Here is a 14,613-nt window from a genome sequence, read left to right as displayed (position 1 = left end):
CAACAACCCATTGATTCCGGCCATGAAAGCCTTCGACAAGATATTTTCTCTTGGTCATGGGGTTCTGTATAGGACGTTTGGCCCAATTCTATCATTGGTGGAGTTCAGAATGCTCTTTGATTGTAGGTGAACTATAAATCCCAGCAACTACAATTCCCAAATGTCAAGGTCTATTTCCCCCATACTCCACCAGTATTCACATTTGGCTATATTGAGTATCCGTGCCAAGTTTGGTTCAGATCCATCATTGTTTTGAGTCCACAGTGCCCTCTGGATGTAGGTGAACTACAACTCAACTCAACTACAACTCAACTACAACTCAAGGTTGTTTTGAGTCCACAGTGCTCTCTGGATGTGGGTGAACTACAATTCCCAAACTCAAGGTCAATGTCCACCAAACCTTTCCAGTATTTTCTCTTGGTCATGGGAGTTCTGTGTTTGGTTCAATTCCATCACTAGTGAAGTTCAGAATGCTCTTTGATTGTAGGTGAACGATAAATCCCAGCAACTACAACTCCCAAATGACAAAATCAACCCCTCACGAAATTGAAGTGTATCGGGTATTTGTTCCAAATTTGGTCCAGTGAATGGAAATACATCCAGCATATCCGATATTTACATTACGAGTCATAACAGTAGAAAAATGACAGTTCTGAAGTAGCAACAAAAATAATTTTACGATTGGGGGTCACCACAACATGAAGAACTGTATTCAGGGGTCGCAGCATTAGGAAGGTGGAGAAACACTGCTTTAAATAATGCTTCCTTTCTGTTGGCAGTGTTGAAATTGGTTTGTGTTGATAATGTCTTAGAATGGGAAAAATAATGTAATAATAATAGTAACAACAACGACAAGAATCGATGGTCAAACTAGAAGTTCAGCAAGGCGAAAGTGAAGTTCAACAAGGAAAAAAATGGGTCATTTCCAGCCGAATGGGAGGCCTTTTGGCCGTTGCCTCTTGCGGCTGCAATGCCAGGAATGCGCCAGGAATGCCAAAGATGCCTTAAAAGCATGGAAAAGAAGGTGTTGTGTGTGTGTGTATTAATTGCATGTTGTACCGCTGAAGCAGTCCTGTAATCAAACGCCAATCAGGGGCCAAAGGGCTGAAACCCACCTGAATTCTCTTCTTGCAAAACAAAGCCTTGAATAGGTTTATGGCAGCAAAGGAGCTTTTGTGGATTACCTTCCAAGGCAGAAGATGCGACAGGAAGGAGGAAGATTGGCCTCGCCTGACATCACCTTCGTTATCCCATTATCATTTATTCCTTTTGTTCTGGCCGAGCTGGGATTCGAACCCAGGCCTTCTGAATTCAGATCTGGTTCTTATACGTATCTATAGCTGGAGCTACCCTGACATATAATACAACGAAGACCTATATATGGCAGATTTAATTGCATTGAGCTGCATTATATGGCTCTATACCAGGCTGGGCCAACTTGGGCCCTCCAGGTGTTTTGGATTGCAACTCCCACAATTCCTAACAGCCGGTAGGCTGTTAGGAATTGTGGGAGTTGCAGTCCAAAACACCTGGAGGGCACAAGTTGGCCCAGGCCTGATCTATACTGAGCATATAGTGCAGTTTGGGTCCATATATAAAATTACGTTTGTTTTCCAAAACCGGAGGAAATATTGTTTTCCGAAACCAGAGGAAAATTAGAAAAGAGGAGGAAGGCGGCTTTGCTCAATCCCAATGCTGCTTGCAGGCTGCCTGATCCATTTACCTGCTAATACCATTAGCTTGCCATATTTAGCTTGCCAGGTGCTCTTTCCTTGCTTTCTTTTTCCTTGCCTCCTTTCCTATCCTTCTCCATTTAATCTCTTTCCCTCTCTTGTTTCCTCCTTCTTTCCTTCTTTCTCCCTTCCTCTCCCTCTCTCTTTCCTTCCTTCCCCATTTATCTCTTCTTTTCCTCCCTCCCTCCCTTCCCCATTTATCTTGTTTTCTTTCCTGTCTTCTTTCCTTCTTTTCCCTTCCTCCCTCCCTTTTCCCTCTTCATCCAACCTTTCCCATTTATTTTTTTCCTCCCTTCCCTTCTCTTTCTCCTTCCTTCCCCATTTATTTTTTCTTTCTTTCTTCCTTTCCTTCTTTCTTTCACCCTTCCTTCCTCCTCATTTCTCCTTCCTTCTTTCCTTCCTCGTTTATCTCTTTTCTTTACTTCCTTCCTTCCTTCCGTCTTCCTTCCTTCTTCTCTTTTCTCTCCTTTCTTTCTTTCCTTCATTTTTTATCTTTTTCTTTCATCCTCCCTCCCTCCCTTTGTCCCTCTCTCCTTCCTTCTTTCCTTCCTCATTTATCTCATTTTCTTTCCTTCCTTCTTCCTTCCTCTCTCCTTCTTTCTTTCCTTCCTCATTTATCTCCTTCCCTCCTTCCCTCCTTCCTTCCTTCCTTCCTTCCTTCCTTCCTTCCTTCCTTTCTTTTCTTCTTTTCTCTATTTCCCCTTCCTTTTTCCTTCCTCATCTATCTCTTTTTCCTTCCTTCCTTCCTTCCTTCTCTCTCTTTCTTTCCTTCCTCATTTATCTCCCTTTGTTTTTCCCTTCCTTCCTTCCTTCCTTCCTTCCTTCCTTCTTTCTTTCTCTCTCCTTCTTTCTTTCCTTCCTCATTTATCTCCTTTTCTTTCTTTCTTTCTTTCTTTCTTTTCTCTTTCCCCTTCCTTTTTCCTTCCTCATTTATCTCTTTTCGCTTCCTTCCTTCCTTCCTTCCTTCTTTCTTTCTTTCTTTCTTTCTTTCTTTCTCTCTCCTTCTTTCTTTCCTTCCTCATTTATCTCCCTTTGTTTTTTCTTTCTTTCTTTCTTTCTTTCCTTCTTTCCTTCCTTCCTTCCTTCCTTCTTCCTCTCTCTATTTCCTTCTTTCCTTACTCATTTATCCCTTTTTCTTTTTTCCTTCCCTCTTCCTACCTTCCTTCTTCTCTCTCTCCTTTCTTTCCTTCGTCTATCTCTTTTTCTACCCTTCCTTCCTTCCTTCCTTCTTCTCTCTCTCTCTCCTTCCTTCTTTCCATCCTCATTTATCTCTCTCTCTCTTTCTTTCCTTCCTTCCTTAAGTGGCTGAGAGGAAAAAGGAAAGGCCCTGAGGCTATTAGGAATTGTGGGAGTTGAAGTCCAAAACACCTGCAGGGCTGAAGTTTACCCATGCCTGCTCTGGATGTAGGTGAACTACAACTCCAAAACTCAAAGTATCTCATTAGGTGTGCAATATGCAAATATAGATATCTCATTAAGTATGCAATATGCAAATACGGGTATTCCAAAATTGAAGGCTTGATGTGGCCTTATTATAGGATACCTTTTGGGGTGAGCTTTGCTAATGGACTGCTGCAAACCCCTTTGACTTCGGTTTAGAGCCACTGAAGGAAGCTGAAGCTAAAGAGGGGAGGTGGAGGAGGCAGCCATGGAAACCGGGGCATTTGAAAAGCGGGATGGAAGAGAATTTGCCAAAAGGAGAGCAGTTGGAGGGTATAATGAAAGGGAGGCCTTGCTTTCCATGGCTTCCCCTACATTCAGGGAGGCTGAGCAGTTAATCCTTCCATTCCTGCCTGGATCAGAGGAACAGAAAAGGAAGAAAGGATGGGGATCAAGGCCGTCCTTTGTGCAGAATGCCATCGGGATGCAGTCACTCCGGAAAGAGAACAACAGAAGGACTATCTATGGTGTTTATATGTATCCATCAATCAATCTGAATTTGATCTAATGCAGCGTAGGTATTGGGTGGCCCACGGTGCTGGGCAGAAGGGGCTTTTCTTGATGCAGTTTCCAGTAAGAGAATGGAGATTTCATAGCACCCCAGAGTTGGAAGGGACCTCAAGGGGCCATCTAGTCCAACCCATCTTTCTAACAGGCAGGAAAAGCATAATCAAAGCACTCCCAACAGATGGCCACCCAGCCTTTGTCATCGTCGTCATCATCATCATCATCATAGGAGCAGCTCTAGTCCAACCCCATTTTTCTGCCATGCCGTAAAAGCACAATCAAAGCACCCCTGGCAGATGGCCATTCAGCTCTGCTTAAAAATCTCTGAATGAAGAGATTCCACCACGTGTGTTTGTATGCAGAAGACCTCAGAAAGGTTGTGCCATGTGTCTTGTGTGCTGCAAAGGAGCAAATCTATTTAATTCCACGTTTGCATTCAAACCGATCCTGAGTTCCACCCAAAGCCTCACAATTTTATCTCATTTTTAAATTATGTCAACCAGGCTCAACTTGTTTACACTTTTAAAAAAATGATGTAAATATGTTTTCAGCATTCAGAAGTCATTTTTTAACCATTTAATTTAAAATTAGGGTGCAGCTACACTGCGGAATGAATGCAGTTTAACAGTCTGGCTCAACTGCTATGGGATTCTGGGAGTTGTAGTTTGGCACTCTTTAGCAGAAAAAGCAAAAGGCCTTGTGGAACTAGGACTCTATAGTCATGGTAGTTAAGGTAGGGTCAAACTGGATCCATTCAACAATGTATAGACACACCCTTAGTGAAGCTACAACTCCCAGGATCCCAGAGCATTGAGCCATAGCAGTTCAAGCGATGGCAAGCTGCATTAATTCTTCCATGTAGATATACTTTGAGTCAGATTGGTTCAAGGACGCGCCTCTCTGAAATCTGTAAGCTATGAATGAATAAATGAACAAATGAACAAATACATACATACATACATTTTGGTGCCTCTTCCCCAAAGACAATGTTTACAATTTGTCTTTCATCTTGACTCTCTCCCTCTGTGTGATCCCACAACGACCCCTTGTGGCGGCTGCAGGTATTGCATTGACACCAGCAAAAGAATTGCAAACTTAAATGTTTTTAAATTGTTCATTCGTTCAGTCGCTTCCAACTCTTCGTGAACTCATGGACCAGCTCACGCCAGAGCTTCCTGTCAGCCGTCACCAACCCCAGCTCCTTTAAGGTCAAGCCAGTCACTTCAAGGATACCATCCATCTTGCCCTTGGTCGGCCCCTCTTCCTTTTTCCTTCGATTTTCCCCAGCATCATTCTCTTCTCTAAGCTTTCCTGTTTCTCATGATGTGGCCAAAATACTTCATCTTTGCCTCTAATATCCTTCCCTCCAATGAGCAGTCAGGCTTTATTTTCTGGAGTATGGACTACTTGGATCTTTTTGCGGCAACAAAGTACGTCCCAAAGAAAAAGAAAACCAAGAAGGTAAAATGGTTGTCTGATGAGGTACTGGAAGTAGCCCAAGAAAGGAGGAAAGCAAAAGGAAACAGGGATAAGGGGAGACATGCCCAGTTAAATGCGCAATCCCAGAGGTTAGCCAGAAGAGATAAGAAACCATTTTTAAAGAAGCAATGCATGGAAGTGGAAGAAGACAACAGAATAGGAAGGACAAGAGACGTCTTCAAAAAAATTAGAAACATTGGAGGTAAATTTCAGGCGAAAATGGGCATGATAAAAAACAAAGATTGCAAGGACCTAACAGAAGCTGGAAAACGGAAGGAAAAAGGAAGATGGGCCAACCAAGGGCAAGATGGATGGATGGCATCCTTGAAGTGACTGGATTGACCTTGAAGAAGCTGGGGGTGGTGATGGCCGACAGGGAGCTCTGGCATGGGCTGGTCCATGAGGTCACGGAGAGTCGGACTGAACAAATGAACAACAACAACAACAACAGAAGCTGAAGAGATCAAGAGAAGGTGGCGAGACTATACATAAGATCTGTATAGGAAAGATAATAATATCGAGGATAGTTTTGATGGTGTGGTGAGTGAATTAGAACCAGACATCCCGAGGAGTGAGGTTGAATGGGCCTTAAGAAGCATTGCTAACAACAAGGCAGCAGGAGATGACGAGATCCCAGCTGAACTGTTTAAAATCTTGAAAGATGAGGCTGTCAAGGTGATGCATGCCATATACCAGCAAATCTGGAAAACACAAGAATGGCCATCAGATTGGAAAAAATCAACTTATATCCTCATAACAAAAAAATAGAAATGCTAAAGACTGCTCAAACTTTTGTGCAGTGGAACTTATTCCTCATGCCAGTAAGGTAATGCTCAAGATTCTGCATAGGTTGGGTGAGAGTATACAACCCTGCTGTACGCCTTTCCCAATCTTGAATCGGTGTGCTGTTCCATAGTCAGTTCTTACTGTTGCTACTTAGTCATTATACAAATTCGGGAGAGAGACAAGGTGGCTTAGTATGCCCATACCACCAAGAACTTGCCACAATTTATTATGATCCACACAGTCAAAGGCTTTAGAATGGTCAAAACAGAAATAGGTGTTTTTTTCTGAAATTCTCTGCCTTTCTCCATTATCCAGCGGATATTGGCAATCTGGTCTCTCGGTCCTCTGCCTTTTCTAAACACAGCTTGTACATCTGGCAACTCTCTCTCTGTGTATTGCTGGAGTTTTTGGGCATTGTGTCTTAAGGCAATGAATTGTTGCCTGTATGTAAAGATTGTTTAACTCTTCTTCCACCTTTTGTCACTTCTTGAGTTGGAGGAGAGATATTGAAAAAGACGCTTTGTTTAAAAATGAAACAGTAACTCTGTTTATTTCTAGCGCCTTGAGGCAAGAGCGTAATGGTTTCAAAGGTATAAATGCTTGGGCTACAGAACATTTAAGTAAAACTTTCATTCACCCTTTTCCTTTACTCCAAAAAGACTGTTACATTCCTACATAAAACAGATTTTGAACTATCTTCAACCTACTCCTCTGACTAATTTTCCAAGGTACCCACGTTTCAGCTTTCTAAGGTGAGCCAGAATCGTTACAGCATGGCTAGTGTGTGTGTGTTTATGTGTGTATCAATATCAGATAATATGTTGCTTTAACTATTCATTTTAGATAGCTCTAGCTCCTATTCTAATTTAGAGTTTATAGTCTTTAGGTTTTAAATGGCATATTGTATTAGTTTTAGCATTGTTTTCTACTTTCAAGTCTCTTTGAAAGGTAGCATAACAACAACAATATGCAGAGATGTTGTCCATTGAACATACAGGAGACTATAAATTACCCAACGCCCTGCAGCCCGAGTCATCTTTTGCTCTTAATTGTATACATGCTTTGTTGTAGTGGATGGAGGTTTAAATGGGGAGTTCCATGCTCCAAATGAATTGCATGTTAAATATCCTTTTTGGCATTGGGTTTGGCTCATGTTATGAAAGCAAGACTCCAGCTAATATCCTGCCAAGATTATCTGCGCAAACAAGACTTTGCCTCGGCTGGGTAGGATCCCTCTGCATTGCCGTCCCTTTCGTCCTAAGGCTCCCACAAGGCCACAAAGCATCCAGTGAACTGATACAGGATGATGGGATATCCTGTGATCTCCCTCCTGCTTTTTCTCCTTCATCCCATTCAGGTAGGACAGCTTTCCTCCAACCCAGAAGGCTTAACCCCCTTTACAGCTTCTCTTTCATTGAATTTCAAATGAGCTTTAATTGTGAAGGTTGCTTGATTGAAATCTGAGAATAACTTTGTTGTTCTACATAAATTAATTTGCATTTGTTTTAATTGTTTTTGTGAATCCCAGCAATGGGGGGGGGGGATATAATGTGTATGTTCCCATTCCTTTCTTTTGGTGCTGTCCTGCCAAACACACAAACAAAAACATTATTTTGCAGCAATCCTCCCTGACTGCCAATGCAGAAGAAGCAGTAGAGGATTCGAAGGCAACAGCGACGGCCATGAGTCCATCGATGGCTGCCCCTCCAACAGTAACAATTCTCCTCTTCCTATGTTTATGCTTTTCTTTTTGCCTCTGGAAGTGCTCACAGCCTTTGGGATGGCCCTCTGTTGAGAGAGCTTTGATTGTGTTCCTTCCTGAAACAATGGGGTTGAACTAGATGGCCTCTGGGGTCTTTCTAACCCTAGGATTCTAAGATTCGGAGGCGGTGTGGCCATCTGTTGAGAGAGCTTTGATTGTGTTCCTTCCTGAAACAATGGAGTTGAACTAGATGGCCTCTGGGGTCTTTCTAACCCTAGGATTCTAAGATTCGGAGGTTGCGTGGCCATCTGTTGAGAGAGCTTTGATTGTGTTCCTTCCTGACACAATTGAGTTGAACTAGATGGCCTCTGAGGTCTTTCTAACCCTAGGATTCTAAGATTCGGAGGCTGTGTGGCCATCTGTTGAGAGAGCTTTGATTGTGTTCCTTCCTGACACAATGGAGTTGAACTAGATGGCCTCTGGGGTCTTTCTAACCCTAGAATTCTAAGATTCGGAGGCTGTGTGGCCATCTGTTGAGAGAGCTTTGATTGTGTTCCTTCCTGACACAATGGAGTTGAATTAGATGGCCTCTGGGGTCTTTCTAACCCTAGGATTCTAAGATTCGGAGGCTGTGTGGCCATCTGTTGAGAGAGCTTTGATTGTGTTCCTTCCTGAAACAATGGGGCTGGACTAGATGGTGAAATGAAAGAACGTAGAAAACAACCACTTCAGCAGGGTGGACCTTTATTTTGCTATCCCACCACTTGCCACCAATAAATATGTGTGGCTCTCTAACTTGTTGCGTGGCGGAAGGATCCCTTTTATTTATTTATCTCACCAAAGACGTAAGACAGTCAGGAAGGGGGCAGGCTGCCAGCCTGTGCAAACATACCACTCAAGAATAAAAGATTGTTTAACTCTTCTTCCACTTTTTGTGACTTCTTGAGTTGGAGATGAGATATTGAAAAAGAGGCTTTGTTTAAAATGTAACTCTATTTGTAGCATTTTGAGGCAAGAGCGTAATGGTTACAAAGGTATAAATGGTTGGTGGTTACAGAACAATGTTTCAGTATAACTTCCATTCAATCTTTTCCTTTTCTCCAAAAGGACTGTTACATTCCTACATAAAAATAGATTTTGAGCTATCTTCAACCTATTCCTCTGACTAATTTTTCCCAGTCCTTCCAGCTAATGTCCTCCCTGACCCTAGCTCACTAACCAACTCCCCAGAATGTTCACTTAGGCTTCTCCACTCCAACTATCATCCTTGACTCTCCCATCTTTCAAATCGTGGCACCTACTCATTTGCATACGGCTAATCAGGTTGCTCTCACACAAATAGCTTCTACACCGGTGCTGCGGCTCCTTGAGAACTACAAAATAGCTGCTCACACACCAGCCCTTTAAGGTAGGCCACGTTTCAACTTTCTAAGATGAGCCAGAACCATTACAGATGGCCTCTGGGGTCTCTCTAACCCTAGGATTCTAAGATTTGGAGGCTGTGTGGCCATCTGTTGAGAGAGCTTTGATTGTATTCCTTCCTGACACAACGAGGCTGGACTAGATGGTCTCTGGGATCTCTTCTAACCCTAGAATTCTATGGCTCAGAATCATAGAATGGCTTTGGTTGTGTTCCTTCATGGCACAATGGAGCTGGACTGGATGACCCTTGGGGTCTCTTCCAACAATAGGCTTCTAAGATTTAGAGGCTAGATGGCCATCTGTCAGGAGGGCTTTGGTTGTGTCTCCTCCAACTCTAGGGTTGTCTTTTTCCAGCCTCTGACTGGGAGACCTGCTCCACTCTTGCAAATCCTTCCTGGACCTGGAAGGAACCCCAGAACCCCTTCTTGTTAGTGGTTTCAGTGGCCAGCTTTTTTAATTTTATTTATTTTATTTATTTTATTATTTTATTATTTTATTTTATTTTATACATCCCAACAGTCAACAAAATTTTGTCATGCAGGACTTAGAATCATAGAATCATAGAATCAAAGAGTTGGAAGAGACCTCATGGGCCATCCAGTCCAACCCCCTGCCAAGAAACAGGAATATTGCATTCAAATCACCCCTGACAGATGGCCATCCAGCCTCTGTTTAAAAGCTTCCAAAGAAGGAGCCTCCACCACACTCCGGGGCAGAGAGTTCCACTGCTGAACAGCTCTCACCAGGAAGTTCTTCCTCGTGTTCAGATGGAATCTCCTCTCTTGTAGTTTGAAGCCATTGTTCCGCGTCCTAGTCTCCAGGGAAGCAGAAGACAAGCTTGCTCCCTCCTCCCTGTGGCTTCCTCTCACATATTTATACATGGCTATCATATCCCCTCTCAGCCTTCTCTTCTTCAGGCTAAACATGGCCAGCTCCTTAAGCCGCTCCTCATAGGGCTTGTTCTCCAGACCTTTTATCATTTTCAATACACATTATTCCAAAAATAAATATTCCTTAAATGACATTCTATACATTCCTTAGTTATGTATCACCCAACAACCCCCCCCCCCCCCCCCCCGGAACAGCAATTCTAAACCATGTCAAATTGCATCAATTTAACCGTGTGGAAAGCCTGGTTCATAATGCTGTATCTGTCATCTCCGTCTATTTTGTCAATTAACACAGACCATTTCCTAAACCAGTCTTGTTCTATTTGTCTATTTATATACTTGTTTTTCCTTTGACTGATAAAATCATTAATTATATATTCTGATAGATAGGTCCACCAGGTTTCCAAATCCCATTTTGTATCATCTCTCCATCCCCGGGCTATTGTGGCCTGTATTGCGGCTGTCATATATTTTAGGATTTCTGTCCAATTATTGTTATCTTCCTTCACCTTTATGGTGAGGGACATGAACCTGGCTTTATCCCACATTAATTCTTTCCCTATTATGTGGTTTCAGTGGCCAGCTTGGGCTCTCCCTTGCAGCACCCAAAAGGTTAACCTCATCTGCTGAGTCAGGGCTGCCTTCAGGTGCCAAAGGGTTGGGAAGGATGGACCGGAGAGGCCAGTCTCTGCTCAGGAATGGAGAGCCGCCTGCAGGGAGAGTGGTGAGAGAAGTCCCATGCAGAGGAATGGCAGGAGGAAGGGCAGATCAGAGTCTGGAAAGGGTGGGTTTCTGAAAGCAAGGGTGGACATATGGTAGCTGCAAAAGGCAGGGTGATTTGCCCAGCTCCTTGGAAGACCTGGCCTTGGAGGTAGGCAAGGTGCATTCCTTTCTTGCATGGCACAATGGGGTTGGACTAGATGGCCCATGTGATCTCTTCCGACTACGATTCTCCTGACTCTCACCCTTGAATTCCAGGCTCCTGCTGGAGAAGGGGAGCCGCACGCTTCCCTCACAGTTCATGCGCTGAACGTAGTCACCGGCATTCCGGCTGCAGGGCTGGTTGTGCGCTTCATGGAGCTGGAGGATCCCAAGAAGTCCTGGATAGAGCTGATGAACAGGTAGGAGGGAAAAGGGGGCTGGACTCAGTCCAGCTGGAACACTTTCCATTGTCCTGAGATTTGTAATTTTTTCCCCAAGTGGTTCAAACATTTATTTTGAAGCTAACGTTGGAGGTGGCATTATGAAACCTGCCATGTCCCCCCTCGGGGTGCTGTGTGTGAACTGTGTGGATCGACAAAGAGCAGCGACTAACAACAATGAATGCAGCGGAGCTGGTTTGGGAGAAACTGGAAACCAGGAATACCAATATATACACTCTAGAACAGGAGTCCTCGAACTTTTTAAACAGAGAGCCAGGTCACAGTCCCTCAATCTGTTGGAGGGCCGGATTATAATTTGAAAAAAAATATGAATTCCTATGCACACTGCACATATCTTATTTGTAGTGCAAAAAAACACTTAAAAACAATACAATAATTAAAATGAATAATTTTAACAAATATAAATTTATTAGTATTTCAATTGGAACTGCTTTTGGCTGTTGTTGTTGTTGTTTGCTTTCAAGCCATCTCAGACATAGGTTGACCCTGAGCGAGGGCCAGGTAAATGACCTTGGAGGGCCGTATCTGGCCCTCGGGCCTTAGTTTGAAGACCCCTGCTCTAGAATCACAGGGACAATTGGACACAACAGTAGATTTGTCATTTTGAGTCACTGGGATTTTTAATACCAGCCACTTGAGTGCAAATCCTCTTCAACTGTGCTGGTTGAAGATAAATCAGAGTGCAATCATTGAGTAGTGCAAAATGGGCTTAGTTGTCTAGGGCTGGTAGTGCTGCTGAAGCCGTTCGTGCCTTTCTCTTGCAGCGCAACCAATGTGGACGGACGCCTGGACAAGAGCAGCTTGACCTCCCTGCGGCTAAAGGCTGGGACCTACAAGCTGCGCTTCGAGACAGGGGAGTACTGGCAGCAGCAAGGCCACCACAGCTTCTACCCTTATGTAGAAGTACGTTTCGATTCGGGTAAAATGTGGAGGAAAGGGAAGCAGGAAGGCCCTCGCTGTGACTGTTACAGTGGATGATGGGCATTGGGGTAGGAAGCTGAGGAACAGGCCACAAAGGACCCCTAAGGAGCAAAACCAGAACTATCCATTACATACAGACAAGATACCCTTCCACTTGTCATATGCAATGGACATATCCAGTCATTGGCTGTATCAAGTGCAGTTCCACACCAATTTCTAATTCCTACGGCCCTAAGTCCACTTACAATAGTGGTTCCCAAGCTTTTTTTGACCAGGGACCACTTTGACAGGGATCACTCTCCAACATTAGTACCAAAAGGGTTACGAATCAGTTTTTGGTCAACTTTAGATTCAATTTGGTTATCTGGGGTGCAAATTCGGAAAATTGCATTGGATAGACCACATTAGCTCTAGTTTCAGATACAGAACATATGCCACCAGTAGTTGACATCTTCTCTGGACAAAATAAATAAATAGAGCTTAGGGAAAGGGGATTTTTATTTTTTACCAGCAGCTCTCCAAAAGCTCAGATGGGGGGTCACAATGGCTGTGTGTTTGGGGCACCGCAGCCTAAGGCAGCACTTCTCAAGTTGGGGGTCAGGAGTCCTAGGAGGCTCACAAGGGACGTTTCAGAGTGGTCAACAAAGACCACCAGAAAACATATTATTTTGGATGGCCTTAGGAACCCCTTTGGCAGGGAAGGTTGAAGATCTCTCCACCTTTCTCTTTTTGGAAACAAATGGGGAATCTTCCCATCAAAAACCCTCCTCTGCTGCGATTGGCTGGCCTCTCAGCCAAGAGGAGGGCGGTTTCTGAGACTCAGGAGTGGAGAGCAGATGTGCTCAGTGCACAGCAGTGTGGTGCACATGTGCGGGTGAGGGAGAGCATGCAAGCCTGGATGGAGGCTTGCACCAACGGTCCCTTCAAGGCATGGGGGTTCTGTGTGGGAAGTTTGGCCCAATTCTATCGTTGGTGGGGTTCAGAATGCTTTGATTGTAGGTGACCTATAAATCCCAGCAACTACAACTCCCAAATGTCAAAGTCTATTGTCCCCAAACTCCACCAGTGTTCACATTTGGGCATATTGAGTATTCATGCCAAGTTTGGTCAGGATCCATCTTTGTTTGAGTCCACAGTGTTCTCTGGATGTAGGTGAACTACAACTCCAAAACTCAAGGCCAATACCCACCAAACACTTCTAGTATTTTCTGTTGGTCATGGGACTTCTGTGTGCCAAGTTTGGTTCAATTCCATCATTGGTGGAATTCAAAATTCTCTTTGGTTGTAGGTTAACTATAAATCCCAGCAACTACAACTCCCAAATGACAAAATCAACCCCCCACAACACCACTAATATTCAAATTTGGCCGTATCAGGTATTTGTGCCAAATTTGGTCCAGTGAATGAAAATACATCCTGCATATCAGATATTTACCTTACAATTCATAACTGTAGCAAAATTACAGTTATGAAGTAGCAATGAAAATAATGTTATGTTTGGGGTCACCACAATATGAGGAACAACATTAAGGGGTCATGGCATTACTGGCCTCAAGGATGGCAATGCTTCTCCCATGCTCTCCTATGCATCCTGCCCTTCTTCTTTTCTTCCAGGTTGTCTTCACCATCACAGAGGCGGAACAGAAGGTCCACATCCCACTGCTGATGAGCCCCTATTCCTACACCACTTACAGGGGCAACTAAATAATGGCTGGTTCCCAAATGTGAATGCATCTCCACCTCCATCATTATCGCCACCCCTATCTTGGCTACAATCTGCTGCCTATAATTAAATATGGGGCAAAGTTGTCTACCTTGCAGGACTGCTTGTAAGAGTGATGAAAACACCACTTCTTGAAAGCTTCTTTTAATGCGTTTCTCAACCTGGAGGTCGGGACCCCGGGGGGGGGGGGGGGTTATGAGGGGTTTTCAGGGGAGTCGCCAAAGACCATCAGAAAACATATATTTCCGATGGTCTTAGGAACCCCTTTGGCAGAGAAGGCTGAAGATCTCTCCGTCTGTCCTTCTTTTCCTTTTGAAAAACAGACACGAGCCCTCCTCCGCTGTGATTGGCCAACTTCTCAGCCAAGAGGAGGGCTGTTTCTGAGATTCCAAGCGAGGAGGGGAGAGCAGGCGTGTTCAGCGCATGGCAGCATGGTGCAAATGTGCGGGAGAGAGAGAGTGCGAGGCTGGAGGGAACCCCTCAAGGCATAGGGGTTCTGTGTGGGAAGTTTGGCCTAATTTGATTGATGGTGGGGTTCAGAATGCTCTTTGATTGTAGGTGAACTATAAATCCCAGCAACTACAACTCCCAAATGTCAAGGTTTATTTTCCCCAAACTCCACCACATTTGGGCATATTGAGTATTCATGCCAAGTTTGGTCCAGATCTATTATTGTTTGAGTCCACAGTATTCTCTGGATGTAGGTGAACTACAACTCCAAAATTCAAGGCCCATGCCTACCAAACCCTTCTAGTATTTTCTGTTAGTCATTGGACTTCTGTGTGCCAAGTTTTGTTCAATTTCCTCGTTGGTGGAGTTCAGAATGCTCTTTGATTGTATGTTAACT

General features: G+C 43.9%; 1 protein-coding gene across 4 annotated transcripts; it reads left to right on the top strand.

Annotated features, from left to right (window-relative positions):
- Positions 1-7,136: 7,136 nt before the first annotated feature.
- Positions 7,137-13,863, top strand: LOC132783023 (5-hydroxyisourate hydrolase-like). 4 transcript variants are annotated; one of them, XM_060788066.2, is made up of 5 exons: positions 7,138-7,302; positions 7,565-7,657; positions 10,938-11,080; positions 11,887-12,025; positions 13,658-13,863. In XM_060788066.2, the coding sequence occupies exons 1-5, from the start codon at positions 7,249-7,251 to the stop codon at positions 13,745-13,747; spliced, it is 519 nt and encodes a 172-aa protein (XP_060644049.2). In that variant the 5' UTR covers positions 7,138-7,248; the 3' UTR covers positions 13,748-13,863. The 4 variants fall into 4 exon arrangements, with proteins under 4 accessions (XP_060644052.2, XP_060644049.2, XP_060644050.2 ...); XM_060788067.2 differs by lacking the exon at positions 7,138-7,302 and adding an exon at positions 10,536-10,743 and having other exon boundaries at positions 7,576-7,657; XM_060788068.2 differs by lacking the exon at positions 7,138-7,302 and adding an exon at positions 10,536-10,683 and having other exon boundaries at positions 7,580-7,657.
- Positions 13,864-14,613: the final 750 nt, after the last annotated feature.

The sequence above is a fragment of the Anolis sagrei genome, chromosome 8 (assembly GCF_037176765.1).
Source record: "Anolis sagrei isolate rAnoSag1 chromosome 8, rAnoSag1.mat, whole genome shotgun sequence".
NCBI classification, from domain to species: domain Eukaryota; kingdom Metazoa; phylum Chordata; class Lepidosauria; order Squamata; family Dactyloidae; genus Anolis; species Anolis sagrei.
Note: the sequence above shows the minus strand (reverse complement) of the source record. Positions and strands in the feature narration are given on the sequence as shown.